We start from the raw sequence: 16,986 nt of genomic DNA on the forward strand, positions 1-16,986 counted from the left end.
ATAGTGCATTGAGAATAAAAGATCAGCCATTATTTTAATGGGATTTGGGGGTGGGGTTCTAATGGACTACTGTGTTTTCCCAAATGTTGTTCAGTACCACCATTTTGATTTAAACGGGCAAAATGCCAATAAAGGCAACATTAGTGCACAAGAGTTTTTTTTAAAATTATGGCGTTACTGTTTAAATGTGAAATCCCAATACTTTGTTTTATCTTGTCATGTCCCAGTTCATCTGATTTAGAGTTACGCAGTTTGTATCAAGAAGCATAGGTTGTTATTTTGGAAAAAGCTAGTACTTTAATTGGGTGCATTATACTGACAAAATAATTAGCAACTTTTAGCATGGTCTGGAATTACTTTTTGGAAAAAAAAGTTTTGGTTTGGAATGTCTTTGACTGGAAGATATGAAGCACACCCTTTTTGGAACTGATTGTCAAACATTTGAGATCTGAATGCCATAGCACCTAGATTTTGTTGAGGTTTGCACTGTTCTAATTTGACCTAGTTAATGCTGATTAAAGTGTCAGACAATTCTCAATATTTGTGATGTTTGAAAAACGGTATTGCTTGATCGTAATGTTTGAAATGTGATTGAACTTTTTGGGTTGCTAATGCAATACCCTCAAGTAGGGCATTAATACAGCACAGGAACAGGCCCTTCAGCTGATATTGTTTGTGCCGAACATGCCTAACTGATCTCATCTGCCTGCACATGGTCCATATCCCTCTATTCCCTACACTTCCATGTGCCTATCTAAAAGTTCATCAGCTATATACCCACCATATTGTTTGCATTGAAGTAAAATACACTTCAGTCCTTCATTTTCCCCATAATCAGGAATCTCTCCCTGCCTGTCTGCCCTTTGAGACATATCATCTCATCCACTTTCTTATCAGCACTTCCGTTTGTTGACCTTTTGCTCTGGTTCTCCCCCCCCCATTCTAGTTCAAATCATCCTGAATAGCACCAGCAAACATGCCTGCAAGGATGTTGGTGCCCGTCAATTTCTGGTGCAACCCATCCCTCTCTGCAACCCAACCCAACCCAACCAATTTCCGGTGCAACAGGTCACCTCTAACCCAGAAGAGATCCCAATGGTCCAAAAATCTGGATCCTTGTCCACTGCACTAACTTCTCATCCATGCGTGATGATGCTCCTATTGATACCCTCACCAATATGTGGCACTGGTAATAATTGAAAGATTACCACCCAAATAAAGAAAAGAAAACGTCAATATCTTTACAAAAGCAAGACATTAGTGCAAAACGCAATTTAATAACGTCCATGGTAGTACTAGAGATGGTCCATTGTATTCTGTTGCTGTGATAGGATTAGGTTGTGCAGGTCGGTTCAAGAACCTGATGGTTGAGGGAAAGTAGTGGTTCCTCAACCTGGTTTCTGTACCTACATCCCATGGGTAGCAGTGAGAAGAGGGCATGGACTGGATGGTGGGGAGACAGCATCACAAGTAGGTGTTTTTGATGGAATTTGCAACATTTTTTTTGTTTGTTTATCAACAATTATTGAGTGTCTGAATTTCAAGGGCCAATGTTGTAATGTTTACATTGCAATATAATTTTGACACTGGATTCATTGCTAAAGGATATTAATGGTTTATGAAATTAATTCAGGATCACCCATTTAAAAAAAATATTTTGATAGGTATAAAAGTACTAGTCTGTTCATAACTTGTTGAATTTTTATTGTTGCAAACTCATTCTTGCAAATAGATACTTTCTTATATATTATCACAGAATATGCTATATTAAAATTCACTTTTATTTCAGGCTGGTCGAAAAGAAAGGGGTGATGCACTCAATGCTGCGATTGACAAAATGACCAAAAAGACGAGGGACTTGCGCAGACAGGTAGAGTAAATCGGACAAGTAACAGTTAAAAATAACTTTCTTTCCATTTAAATAGGTGACACATTGATAATACTTTAAAAGTATTCTGCAGTTATTAATATCTATTGTAGAATTTGTAAATGAACTATGTACTTAATTTTCCACAGGACCAATTTCTATCCCCTTTTTCCTGACAGGAACCATTTTATTTTGTCCAACCCAAGCAGCTCCTGAATTCAGGCATATCATTGTCCCATTCAAATTGAGGACTTGCAAGAGCACTAATTAATTTGTGTTTGTGATTATCCCAAAGCATTTTCTAAATCTGAGGTAGCTAAGCTTTGTGCAGAAAAAAAAAGAAAGCGATTGAAGGTTTCATCCTTTTGGCTCTAAATCAAAATTTGACAATTGAAATGTTTCTGTTTTAAAAACAACAGGTGACGCGGTAAAGGTTTTTGTGTTTCAGTACAATGTTTGGAAAACCTGTAATTTAGACTATATCCAGTATTGAAAATGGTTGGATCATCTTAAATATCTGTTAATTTAAACTTTTAAATTCTGCTCTTGAAAGTAAATAATCTTTCATTACATCCATTGCTTTTATTTTTTTTTTAGAAAATCTGGAATATAAAACTTGGTAACAATAAAATAAACAACAAAGTTCTTTTTTTTTTTGTCTCGAATGACAATATGATTTGTACAGTTTTGTATGTTGGCGGTTAAATTCCTATCCATAAAATTTTAAGAATGATTAAAAAACTTAGTTCAAATAAAATATTGAGTCCTCTAATTAATGTCCCTTATTGATATTCCTTTAACCTTTTCTATTATCTAATGCTGAATTTTAACTAAATTATAGAATTGACAATACAATCACCGTGCTTATTATATTGAAAATATTGTTCCTATATTTAAGAACATTGGAAACAAGGATCATTCATCAAGAATGATTAGATTATTGTCATTAAAGCATTTGATTTGTTTTGAAGAATTTAATTTAATTTTCCTATTAATATTTGCTATTCACCAATACTGGAAAAGGAATGTCAAATTGCACAGTTGACTAGGTGGAAGGGATTATTAGTCTGATCATTAGAAAAGTGCAATGATAAATTAACTCCATCATTGTTTCCAATGGACATCCACAATTTATTTTGTAACTCACCAGTGATTTGGTCGCCTAGTTCAAATTTAGTAAAAAATGTGCCAAAACTCAATCTGTTCGCCGTCTGAAATTGAAGTCAAAGTGTGCATGCTAGGCTTTAAGGTATTTCTACTTTCTGCCTCATTTACTTTAAACAGTGTCATTCTGAACATTCAAATGGTATGATGGCTTTTCCTCCATCCTCCTCAACTGCAATTGCAATTTCTCTTCACATTGCTCACAATCTGAAAAGAAGTAATGTAGAGTGGTATTGTAGTGGTTGAACTAGTGTACTAACAATCCCTGGCCTAATAGGACACTATTTGGCCAATTCAAGACAGCTGGCGAATTGTAATTCATTCTAAGTAACCTGAAACTATTGAAACTAAATCTAATATTACAGTAGACCCTTGCTATAACGGACCACATCTGTCCGTTATTGCAGATTGTCCACTATAACTGAGTGTGGGCAGTAAATTTTAACTAGTTTAACCCAAGGTTAGATGGGAAGAAACGCAATGTCAGAGGTGTTAAACCAGGGGGATTTCACAGGCCAGTAAGCCACAGAGACCCCGGCTTCTCACGGAGTGCATCAGGGATGGGCCCGATACACACTCCACCTTCATGCTGCTTGCCTTCTCCGCTCCCGTAACCGGAAGCACGCTATTTGGCTCCAGCTCTTTCGGTAACCTGGCAGAAGTGGAAAGTGGTGCAACGGGAGTCTCACGCCATTACTAGGCGGCCGAGGGCAACGCAGGTGCATTGGCATGCGGTGCGTCTGCATTCAATGCCCCCGGGACCTTGCTTTGTTTCAGCTGCTTCAAACCCATGCCCAATGTGTTGCTCTTCAGCAGTGTTTACTGCTCACTCTCTCCCCACTACTGCCTTTCTGCTGCTGAACGCTGTGCTCCACTCCAACCACCACCACGAATAGACACCTTGGTCCTCCACAACCAAAATCCGTTATATAGAGGTCGGTATTTTGCGAGGATTTACTGTACTAGTGACCACAACTACTACGACAAATACTAAAGTCAATGAGCATGAAGGAGAAAACCTTCCATAGTTTGAAGTCTTATCTTGCATAAAGGAAATAGTGTTGAAGGTTAATTATCCGAGCCTTAGAACATCACTGCAGGAGTTCCATGTATCTCTGTCCCAAGGCCAAATATCAATGCTGGTGCTTCAATTTCTGTAAGATGCAACTATTTATTCCCTTTTATCTGCCCTGTTAATGATGTCCTGGACTTGGCATTGAAGATCTTTTCATAAAATCAAGTTGCTTCTTTCAAATTGTTGTATTATTTAATTGTATTCTTATAATTTCCATAATGGATTCCTGCATTTTTTGCAGCAGTTATATTTGGTATCTATTCTTTGTTTTATGTCCATCAATTTCTTCAATATTAAATTTTATTCAAATTTTAATTTTAATTAAATATTAAATATTATGTTTTATATCCATCAATTTCCTCAATATTAAAATGTTACAATGAATAAGGCTAGTGAAATCTGGGGCCAGAAACAGAGCAAGCCGATTGTATCTAGATTAAACATCTGAGGTTTTTCCCTCATCACGCTCCTCTTTCCAAGTTAAAGTAGTAATTTAATCACTCTTAAAATGTACTTTTTTTAACTGAATGATCCCAACAATGAGATCCAACAAAGGGTATCATGTAATCTGTCACTAGGAAAACTGCAGCCAACTTAAGTTGAGTATTTAGCCCTAAGCAATAACATATAGGTCTTCACAAATTATAGGAGTAGAATTAGGCCATTCGGCCCATCAAGTCCACTCCGCCATTCAATCATGGTTGATCTCTGCCTCCGAATCCCATTGTTCTGCCTTCTCCCCATAACCCTTGGCACCTGTTCTAATCAAGAATTTGTCTATGGTACACAAATTAATGCTGGAGAAACTCAGCGGGTGCAGCAGCATCTATGGAGCGAAGGAAATAGGCAACGTTTCGGGCCAAAGCCCTTCTACCCATCAGTATGAAGAAGGGTTTCGGCCCGAAACGTTGCCTATTTCCTTTGCTCCATAGATGCTGCTGCACCTGCTGAGTTTCTCCAGCATTTTTTTTGTGTACCTTCGATCTTCCAGCATCTGCAGTTCCTTCTTAAACATAAAGAATTTGTCTATCTCTGCCTTAAAAATATCCACTGACTTGGCCTCCACAGCCCTCTGAATTTTACAGATTATCTACCCTCTGACTAAAGAAGTTCCTCCTCACATCCTTTCTAAAAGAGCGCCCTTTAATTCTGAGGCTATGACCTCTGGTCCCAGACTCTCCCACCAGTGGAAACATTCTTTCCATATCCACTCTATCTATGCCTTTCATTATTCTGTAAGTTTCAATGTGGTCTCCCCTCAACCTTCTAAACTCCAGTGAGTAGAGGCCCAGTGCTGTCAAATGCTCATCATATGCTAATCCACTAATTCCTGGCATCATTCTTGTAAACCGCTGGACCGTCTCCAGAGCCAGCACATCCTTCCTCAGATATGGAGCCCAAATTTGCTCACAGTACTCCAAATGCGGCCTGACCAGCACCTTATTAGAGCCTCAGCATTACATCTTTGTTTTTGTATTCCAGTCCTCTTGATATACAGTGCCCTCCATAATGTTTGGGACAAAGACCGTCATTTATTTATTTGCCTCTGTACTCCACAATTTGAGATTTGTAATAGAAAAACAATCACATGTGGTTAAAGTGCACATTGCCAGATTTTATTAATATTATACATTTTGGTTTCACCATGTAGAAAGTACAGCTGTGTTTATAAATAGTCCCTCCATCTCAGGGCACCATAATGTTTGGGACACGTGGCTTCACATGCATTTGTAATTGCTCAAGTGAGTTTAATTGCATACTTAATGCAGGTATAAGAGAGCTCTCATTACCTAGTCTTTCCTCCAGTCTTTCCATTACCTTTGGAAACTTTTATTGCTGTTTATCAACATGAGGACCAAAGTTGTACCAATGAAAGTCAAAGAAGCCATTATGAGTGAGAAACAAGAATAAAACTGTTAGAGATATCATCCAAACCTTAGGCTTACCAAAAGCAACTGTTTGGAATATCATTAAGAAGAAAGAGAGCACTGGTGAGCTTACTAATTGCAAAACGACTGGCAGGCCAAGGAAGACCTCCACAGCTGATGACAAGAATAAATAAAAATCCCCAGTCCAACAGATCAGAAATACTCTTCAAGAGTCAGGTGTCGATTTGACAATGACCACTGTCCGCAGAAGACTTCATGAACAGAAATACAGAGGCTACACTGCAAGATGCAAACCACTGGTTATCCACAAAAATAGGATGGCCAGATTATAGTTTGCCAAGAAGTATTTAAAAGAGCAACCACAGTTCTGGAGAAAGGTCTTGTGGACAGATGAGGCAAAGATTAACTCGTATCCGAATGACGCCAAGAGTAAAGTATGGAGGAGAGAAGGAACTGCCCAAGATCCAAAGCATGCAACCTCATCTGTGAAACACAGTGGTGGGGGTGTTATGGCCTGGGTATGTATGGCTGCTGAAGGTACTGGCTCACTTATCTTCATTGATGATATAACTGCTGATGGTAGTAGCATAATGAATTCTGAAGTGTATAGACACATCTTATCTGCTCAAGTTTAAACAAATGCCTCAAAACTTATTGGCCGGCGGTTCATTCTACAACAAGACAATGATCCCAAACATACTGCCAAAGCAACAAAGGAGTTTTTCAAAGCTAAAAAATGGTCAATTCTTGAGTGGGCAAGTCAATCATCCGATCTGAACCGAATAGAGCATGCCTTTTATATGCTGAAGAGAAAACTGTAGAACTTTAGACGAGCTGTAGATCAGTTACTGCATTCACAGTCGATGTCGGGTGTTTGTAGAGACCGTTCCTGGAGGAAGGTATCTGGCGCATGTCACACGGTGGAGGTTCTGGTAGGCGGCTCTTTGTTCGGATACTGGGGCTTTGTCTGTAGCCTTGCAACCTCGTGGTCATTAAACTGGATTTGAAGTTAAATAACATTGCTATTCCACAACTTCATACACGAGTCCCCAAAACAAGCATAAGCTAAAGATGGCTGTAATAAAGGCCTGGCAGAGCATCACCAGAGAAGACACCTAGCAACTGGTGATGTCCGTGAATCGCAGACTTCAAGCAGTCATTGCATGCAAAGGATATGCAACAAAATACTAAACGTGATTACTTTCATTGCTGTGTCCCAAACATTATGGTGCCCTGAAATGGGGGGGACTGTGTATAAACACTGCTGTAATTTCTACATGGTGAAACCAAAATGTATAAAAATTATTAAAATCTGACAATGTAAATTTTAACCATATGTGATTTCTTTCCTATTACAAATCTGAAATTGTGGAGTACAGAGGCAAATAAATAAATAATTAGTATTTGTCCCAAACATTATGGCGGGCACAATGAATGCTAGCATTGAATTTGCCTTCCTTACTACCGATTCGACTCCCAAGTCCATTTGCACCTCCGATTTCTGGATTCTCTCTCCATTTGGGAAAATAGTAGAAAGTATTTTTTCTACTTTCACATTTGCCTATGGTGAGGGAAACGTTGAAAGAACCAGCTGTTGGGCTTTGTTTACAAAATGTTTATCCTATGATATTTTTTTGGAAGATAGGAGAATCATTAGTTTTAGTTTTGGAGATACAGAGTGAAAACAGGCCCTTTGGCCCACTGAGTCCACACCGACCAGCGATCACCCATCCACTAGTTCTACCTTGCACACTCAGGAAACTTCACAGAAGCTAATTCACCTACAAACCTGCACGTCTTTGGAATGTCTGAGGAAACGATAACACCTAGAGAGAACCCACGCCGTAACAGGGAGAACATATAAACTCCGTACAGACAGCATTCAGGATCGAACCCAGGTCTCTGTGACACTGTTGGGCAGCAACCCTTCTGTTGCGCCACTGCGCTGCCCCCTGTGCAAATTTGCAGTTTCCTGTGAACAATAGATTCAACTAAAGGGCCTGTCCCATTTTCACAACCTAATTCACGACCTTTGCCGAGTTTGCCCTTGACTCATACTCGCAGCATGGTCGTAGGAGGTCGTAGGAGGTCGTGATGCTAGTTGTAGATACTCGTGGCATCAACACTTAATGAGCATCTTTTACAATTCTCTCATTCTTAAATCTTACATTTTGTGATTTCAGAATGTTGACTATGCTTTAACTTTTCAAATGTTTATGAAATATCATATGCTGTTGTGTTGCCAGTACTGCCTTCGCTTCACTTTTATGTGGCTTCTACTTCAGTGGGAATCACTGTTTCCCAAATGTTCCCTGCTCACCATTGCTTTGTTCTGTACATTAAATATTATGGAATTGGTCTGCATGTAAGTTAGGAATTTCTCAAATATTTTCACTGCTAATATTTGTTTTAAGATCATCTACTTAAAATAGCTGTTGCATTTTAATAAATCTGTTAAGCCTGAAAATAAATCCAAAAAACCTTTACATTGTTTGTAATTTTAAATATCCACCTGAATAAGTGACTGCATTTCTTATAATATCCCTCCAACATCTGCCTGTTTGTAATATCATATTTTCAACATTATTTTAAAAGTTACAATTTAATTAGCTGCATGTAGTCCACATCAATTACAATTGACTTGCATTGAACGTACACCACACAGTGTACATTGCTGATATCTCTAAAAATCCGAAGCAATTGCTCGAAAACAAAAATAAACTTGTAGATTTGAGAAAATACATTTCTGATATGTTTGCTTTAATTTCCATGTTGCTACAGTGATTATTTCTATTAATTGCAGTTAATGTTCTCTGCGGAAGGTCCATGAGTATAGTGAGCCTGCTTTTTGTTTTTCTCTGAATTGTGGCAGGAAGTCATTGAATTCTCACTCGCTTGGGATACATAATAGATGCACTGTGGCAAGAATAAAGGACAGCTTAACTTGATAAAATTTCAGGCCAAAACTGATGAGGAAATTTTACTGGATGACTATGATCATAGAGAAAATCTTTTTAAAACTGTTCAAAAAAAGCTCAAGCAGTAAAATATTGGGAACTGAGGAAGCTGATACTAGAAAGCTATTCTGGCATGCAATGCATTTACTAACCAGTTTTTTTGGAATTATTTGCAAGGGAACGACAAAACCAAACAAGTAACTCTTTATTGGCATTGTTTGGTCTTCAGAGTTGTAAAGTATAAATGCAATATTCAATCTGCTTATAAATACAAGGATTTCGCTGCACAAAGCTGACATATCTTTAGTTAATTAAAGTTGAATGTAATGCATGGTCACTGAAAAGTGAGTCCTGCAGTATTTACATTGTTCAGGTAAAATCTTAAATTTCAAATTTTTTTACAGCTGAGGAAAGCTGTCATGGATCATGTATCAGACTCTTTCCTGGAGACCAATGTACCTCTTCTAGTTTTGATTGAAGCAGCTAAGAATGGCAATGAAAAAGAAGTAAAAGAATATGCCCAAGTATTCCGTGACCATGCCAGCAAATTAGTTGAGGTGAGTGCATATTTCTATCATAGCTTAATTAAATATATAAATTTCTGTTTAAAAATAATCATCTTTTAATTAAAACCTTGATTATTGGTGTATAAACTGGAATTATCTTGTGAATTTTAAAGAAGGTAACATTATTTTTTTGTGCTCTTTTTGACCGTACCATTATACCATGTAAAAATAAAACTGGACAACCTGTTACTGTGGTGGAGTGAGGGAAGCGGGGAATGCTAAGCTTGTTGAACAAATTTGCATGACTAAGTGTTTCATATCCTTGAACTATCATCAGAACTGGTTCATTATTTCTGATGAAAGATCAGTGACCTGAAGCAACTGTTTACCTTTACAGGTGTTATCAGACTTGATAAGTATTTTCCCCATTTTCTGCTTTTATTTATAATTCCACAAGACACTGTCCCTTTCTGCTGGGCCAACTTCTGGATTCTGACCCCAACACCTATTCTCTCACATAAAATCCACTCAATCTGTGTACAGAGTGGATAACTAACTGGGATTGCTTACTTGTCTATAAAGCTATGAAATGCTGTTAATATTTTTTTATTTATAGGTTGCCAACCTTGCATGTTCCATTTCCAACAATGAAGAAGGTGTGAAACTAGTTCGCATGGCAGCCACTCAGCTTGAAGGCCTTTGCCCACAGGTTTGGCAAAATATCTTGTTCAATTTAAAATTTAATCAGAATTGCTTTTCTTTGTTTATAAAGTGTTTTGCCAATGAAATAACAATAATACATTCTATTCATCCTTTAAAATCTGTTTTACAGAAAATATTTAAATAATTTGGTATTTTTAACATTGTTTCTTATCATTTTTCAGTTTTTAGTTATGGTCACTGTTGTCCTAGAACACATTTCAACAACAAGAAATTAATACTGGCAGCAGCTTTAAATACTAGTAGCTTCTTTAAACAGTTAAATAAGTGAATGCTTTACCATTTTCTGAAGATGTATGAACTTGCAAATTAATGGCCTCATAACCTATGCATGCAACTAATTGTTTTAAAAATAATGCACCTGTACAATTGATGCAAATTTGTTTGCAACTGCACTTTTCAGGTCATAAACGCTGCCCTGGCACTGGCAGCTAAACCTCAGAGTAAGGTAGCTCAGGACAATATGGATCTCTTCAAAGAGTTATGGGAGAAGCAAGTGCGTGTGCTGACTGATGCTGTGGATGACATTACTTCAATTGATGACTTCTTGTGTGTTTCAGGTATTTTGTTATAATAAAGAATAAAATACATTTATGGAACATCCCATCGAACTGACTCTTAAAAAGTCATAGAACAGATAAGAAAGGACAATTACTTAAGTGTTATGTCATTCGTAGAAATGAAAATATGAACATACATTGGACTTTTCAATTTAGCGTCATGGGAACTCATTTGTATGGAGGGTTGTCCATAAGTCAACCCATGTTGTAACCCATGTTCATAAACAGCCCAAAAATGTTGAACGTTTAAATTTCATATATAGCACTTAGGGCTAACTGAATCAAGGGATATGGGAAGCAGGAATGCAATACTGATTTTGGATGATCAGCCATGATCATTTTGAATGGCTGGCTCGAAGGGCCGAATGGCCTACTTCTGCACCTATTTTCTATGTCTTAGTGAAGCACTCTTCTCATATTTGTTTGAAAGCAAATCTCACTTGCAGATGCTCCCAGGAATTACAGATCATATTTAAGAGCATGTTCTTCCCATCCCTTGTCCAATTTCTAAAAATTGTTCTGGTGTATCCTTTGTCTAATTTCATTTTTTTCTCCAAAAGAGTTTGCTGTTTTATACTTTTCCCAAAAGTGAAATGCGCTGGCTTAAATCTGATCTAATAATCAAATGGTCATTGAAGAACCACATTATTGTTGGAAATCAATTTGGGTTCTGATTTTAAGGCACTTGGGCGCAGAGGTGGGAATTGATTAATGGTCAGTACCCACTAACATCGACTGAAGCATTAAAGAACATTTTGTTGATTATGGTTACTTGTCTGTATTATGGAACCATAATTTTATTTTAATTAAAAAACATACTTGATATTGCAGTTTGTGGCACAGAATAGTTTCACAAGCCTTTAGTCAATACTATAGCTTTGGTGCTGTAAAGTGTAGTTCTTCAAGGCGGAAATGGAGCATGGAAGCTTTTACAATGGATTAAAAAATAAAAACAATGTTAGCTTTCTTTGCATTTTAAAAGTCTTACATTGTCATAACTTGTGTATTTCATATTTTTAAATACCCTCTTGTTTCCTATAAAGTTCGTGAGGAGTCATTTATATCTCTTATGCATCTCAAACCCTACAATTTCATGTTACTTGGTTAGATTGCATTTGTGTACATGGCCTAAAAAATAGCTGTTTGATAAATCAGTTTTTGGAGAGTGCTGGTCAAGTTAAGATTTCCTTGCCTGTTTGAATATTACAAGATCTTTTAAGCAGACTCCTGAAGCATTAGAAATTGATTTTATTACAGTTCTCGCAATAGTAACCTCTAACAAGTAGTGCATTCTGATGGATTGAACTTAAGTTCATTATTATGTATTCCAAATTTAAAAAACAACATTCTGATGTGTGAGAGAGAGAGAGAGAGAGCTGATTGAGCTGAGTTGATTAAAAGTTAACCTATTAAAAGTTATTGATATGAATAAATCTTTATGAATAAATCTTAAATCAACTATCCTTTCCCCTAAACAGAGAATCACATTCTCGAAGATGTAAATAAATGTGTTATCGCACTCCAAGAGAAAGATGTAGATGGACTAGACCGTACAGCAGGTGCAATTCGAGGCCGTGCTGCAAGAGTTGTACATGTTGTCACTTCAGAGATGGACAACTATGAACCTGGAGTCTACACTGAAAAAGTTCTGGAAGCAACCAAGCTGTTGTCTAATACTGGTAATGCTCCATTTCGAACTGTAGTTCCTTGCCTGTTCAAACATAGCCTAGCTCAAAGTGATGTAAACAAAGCTCGTGTCAAATGTTCTTGTGCTGTCACTTCATGTGGTCACCTACCTTCATATTACATGACAGAGCAGATCGGACAGCACTGTTTTCACTTCTTTCCGCCAAGTGGTCAGGTTGTCATAGATCTTTAGGACAAAGTTTCCATTTTCAGGGCAACATTAACTAAGATTGAGCATTGGAGTCAATGTTGTTAAAGCCAACATTTACAAATATAGAGTGCTTAACGTCAAAACCTGGCACACTAGCTCCCAAGTAGATTTCTGCATATTATGGAATCTGTGTCAGTTTTGGGGGGGGAGGTGATTTATTAAGATCTAAGATCGCTATTCTCTGGGTTTACAAATATGAACTATCTCACAACTAATTCCATAGTTTGAGTTTTCAAGACCAATGACAGAGGAGATAGCTCTAGTATGATTTGGTTACCAAGGATGTGCTTACAATCCTTTGTATAGGGCATGAAACTTGAATATTGGATATCTAGTCCAAATAAATGAAAGCTTGCCAATAAATTTCCATATAAGTAAAGAATCGGATTATTTGCTACCTTGCCCTTGAGGTGGGATTCTTTTTGGCAAACATTCTTTTCACAACAACAAGGAAAATGTTACTCTAGAGATTGGTACTGAAATAGCATCTAGAATTCTCAACCATTGATCTGTAGACTCCTGTTCCAATCCACTGTGGCTGCTGTGAAAATTGAGTTCAAGTCAAGTAGAGTTTATTGTCATATACACAAGTACAGTGAGGTACAATTATAATTCAAACCGCATCACGGGCACATAGACTCAGAAAACACACAATAGCATAAATCATATCTAACATGCATGCGAGGCGGCACAGTGGCTTAGCAGTAGAGCTACTGCCTTATAGCGCCAGAGACCTGGGTTTGATCCTGACTGTGGGTGCTTGTCTGTACGGGGTATGTTCGATTTCCCCTACGATACATGGGTTTTCTCTGAGATCTTCGGTTTCCTCCCACACTCCAAAGAATTACAGGTTTGTAGGTCAATTGGCTTGGTATAAATGTAAATTGTCCCTCGTGTGTGTGTAGGATAGTGTTAGTGTTTGGGATCGCTGGTCGGTGCAGACTTGGTGGGCCAGAGGGCCTGTTTCCGTGCTGTATCTCTAAACTAAACTAAAAATACATAAATTACATGAATTCTATAAGACCATGAAGAGAAAAAGATTGTGGAAAAAAAGATGACATTAGTCTAAAAATCCACATTTAGAAAACAAGTCCATGGTCATCTAAGAGGTGGTCTTAAGGTCATAGTCATAGATTTGTGCAACATGGAGGCAGTCCAACAATGATTTGCCATGCAATTCCTGGGAAGAAAGTTATCCTATCAAGAGAGGGTGGGCAGTTTGGGTTTGTATTCCTTTGAGTTAGCAGAATGTGAGCTTATTTAAAATACATTATCCTAAGGAGACTTGATAGGTCAGATGTTGAGATGTTTCCACTAGTGGGAGTGATGAACAAGGAAACATATCCTCAAAATAGGGGGGCAATCATTTAAAACAATGGTGCAATGAAATCTCTTTCAGAATAGTGAATTTATTAACAAATTGACAAATATTTGAAACATCAAAGAAATGAGGATTGAGAAAAAACGGACAGAACTTGAAGCCTGTATAACCCGTCTGAAGAAGGGTTTCGACCCGAAACATTGCCTATTTCCTTCGCTCCATTGATGCTGCCTCACCCGCTGAGTTTCTCCAGCATTTTTGTCTATCTTCGATTTTCCAGCATCGATTATCCAGCATCTGCAGTTCCTTCTTAAATAAAAACTTGAAGCCTGTATAGATCAATTGTGTGTTCATCTTGAATGGCAGAGCAGGCTTGAGGGTGCTAGTATTTTTATTTCATAAAGAAACTGCAGAAAAACAAACAAAGTAATAATGCTACACTTGTAACTAAATGATGATGGAAAGAAATGGAGAGATGTAACCAAAGACTGCCCTCTGATAATTGGTAAATTTACCTCAGCAATTTTAAAGACAGGCCTTGACTCTCGTCTGTTTCTTGTTGATACCCATGCAATTGCGATAATTTCAATATCCTGTTTTGTGAAACATACCTGTTTAAATAGTGGTTTGTATCCTATTGACTAACGTCTGATTGCATACAGTTTTTAAAATATCGTAATTGTTCAGTGGAAGCAAATGGTAATCAAAGTTTTGAAAAGGTTGCTCAGTAACTCTGAATGTTGCACATGTGGATAAAAAACACTGTAAACATTTTAAATTGTGTGTATATGATTAATGTGGTATTAAAGCTATTCGTCCATTTATCACCAGTTATGCCACGATTTACTGAGCAAGTGGAAGCTGCAGTGGAAGCACTCAGTGCCAATCCTGCTCAGCAGCTGGATGAGAATGAATTCATTGATGCATCACGTTTGGTCTATGATGGTATTCGTGATATTAGAAAAGCTGTATTAATGATTAGAGTGAGTATATTTTGCCAATCCAGAGGAAACTGTCAAAACTGCTGTTCTAATGAAATATGGTATGACTACCTTAATTAAAAATTCAAGGCTAGCATAAAAGTAGTTTCTTGGTTGTTTTCAACCACCACAGTAGCTGAGGCTATTGCAAAGCAGTAACTATACTTGCAATATTCCTGGCCTGTAAGTCTCAGCTAATAATTGGTTATTCTGCTGGCTGTGTGCACTGTTTACTTGTCGGCAGCCCTGTTAATTCTCAAGGACACAGAAGATCTACTTCTGTACTTTATCATTTTATCATTTAGTATATCTGATGGTTCTTTATCACATTTAGTCAAAAGTGGCTATTTACAAAAAACCTATCTCGTAATCTGATCATTTTTCATCAATTTTTATTTTTGTTAAAGTTTTTGTGTGCAAATTCTTCAAACTTCAAACCAGTGGAGGATGTTACACAGGAGTACTGATTAAAGCTTTTATCCTCATCAGCAGAGTGTGGTCAGCCAAAATATTTGAGAGTGTGTGGCCAAGATTACCAGTATTTAATTGCAGCCAATTGAAAGTTGGGCATATGAATTGTTGCACTGGGTGATTATCACCACAGAGGTGGAGTGGTTGGCTGATTCACGTTAAAGTAGTTGAAGTGTTTAACAATGTTCAATGGACCAATTAATATAATTCATGGAACTAGCATGTTTATTTTTGCTGCAGAATTACCCCTTCTCCAGCAGAACAATGTAATATTACAATTAGATGTAGCTATATACGGGAGCTGATGTTTAACATTCAAACACCACTCTTAACTACAAATTAAGGGTAACATTTCATAATCACTAATCAACAATGCTGGAAGATAGACAGTACTGGGTTCCTTCTGCCGGTGCATTGATCAAGATGCAAATGATGATCAAGATAAAAATAACGTGTTTAGATGTGGCTTGCTTCTCAGTGTTCAAATGTAATCAGTGTTTTAAAACCTAAAGATACTGATAATCTTGTTACAAATGTGATAACCTGGTCAAATTTGATTAACATAGTTTAAAATTTATTTACAACAAAATATGGGCATTTCTAATCGGTGTCAATATGTCACCTGAGATTAGTCTCCTGTTTTAATTAAGGGAAATAAACTATTTTCCAGTTATTGGGGTGCAATAGTAAGCTCCCTCATTCTTAAAATTATTCAAAATCATACCCATTTATGTCCTGAGGCTAGAAATGTTAGCTTAATCTGTGTAAGCTTTTGAATAGCTGCCAATGAGCATAATTAGTGGAAAATAGAGTAACAATTAATTCATCTGGAGGTATGGCTTGCATAAAGCATGGTTTTGGACAATAGTCTTTTGTGTATAGTTAATTTGTGTCTAACAATTGATACACCATATTAAGAATAAGCAATGTGATGTCTTTCTGCATTTGTTTACCTGTCATGTAGGGATTATGAAATGAGTGAATATTTATTTGCACTGTAGAGGGGTGTTAAATAGCAGCATTTGTGAACTAAATTACAAAAAAATTCCATCACAATATAATTCTGCCAAATCAGACTACAGGAGGAAGATAGAGGACCACCTGGACAGTAACAACAGCAGGCAGGTGTGGCAGGGGATCCAGTATCTAACCAACTACAAGACCAACCTTGGAGCTGCTGAAGGTGACGCCTCGTTGGCAGAGGAGCTGAACCTCTTCTTTGCTCGCTTTGAAGTGGAGCCACCCGAGACAGCCACATCACACCACATGGTCCACAGCAGCCTAACCCTCAAGATAGAGGAGCATGAGGTGAGGCGCACGCTGCGGGCCATCAATCCAAGGAAGGCTACTGGACCCGACGGTGTCTCTGGACGCGTGCTGAAGGACTGCGCTGACCAGCTGGCTGGAGTCTGTACGAGGATTTTCAACCAGTCTCTGGCCCAGTCCACTGTTCCACCCTGTCTGAAGTCCGCAACCATAGTCCCCTTGCCCAAAAAACCCCACATTTCCAGCCTCAACGACTACCGGCCAGTCGCACTCACACCAGTGGTGATGAAGTGTTTTGAAAAACTGGTCCGGG

General features: G+C 37.8%; 1 protein-coding gene across 1 annotated transcript in view; it reads left to right on the top strand.

Moving 5' to 3' along the window:
• ctnna1 (catenin alpha 1) overlaps positions 1 to 16,986 on the top strand; it is a 124,977-nt gene that overhangs the window by 89,235 nt on the left and 18,756 nt on the right. Inside the window, exons 8-13 of the mRNA XM_033029663.1 lie at positions 1,790 to 1,870; positions 9,357 to 9,509; positions 10,075 to 10,167; positions 10,582 to 10,738; positions 12,217 to 12,417; positions 14,788 to 14,939. Coding sequence (XP_032885554.1) covers positions 1,790 to 1,870; positions 9,357 to 9,509; positions 10,075 to 10,167; positions 10,582 to 10,738; positions 12,217 to 12,417; positions 14,788 to 14,939 — 837 coding nt within the window. The remainder of the gene's footprint in view (positions 1 to 1,789; positions 1,871 to 9,356; positions 9,510 to 10,074; positions 10,168 to 10,581; positions 10,739 to 12,216; positions 12,418 to 14,787; positions 14,940 to 16,986) is intronic.

This window comes from Amblyraja radiata, chromosome 11 (genome assembly GCF_010909765.2).
Source record: "Amblyraja radiata isolate CabotCenter1 chromosome 11, sAmbRad1.1.pri, whole genome shotgun sequence".
NCBI classification, from domain to species: Eukaryota; Metazoa; Chordata; class Chondrichthyes; order Rajiformes; family Rajidae; genus Amblyraja; species Amblyraja radiata.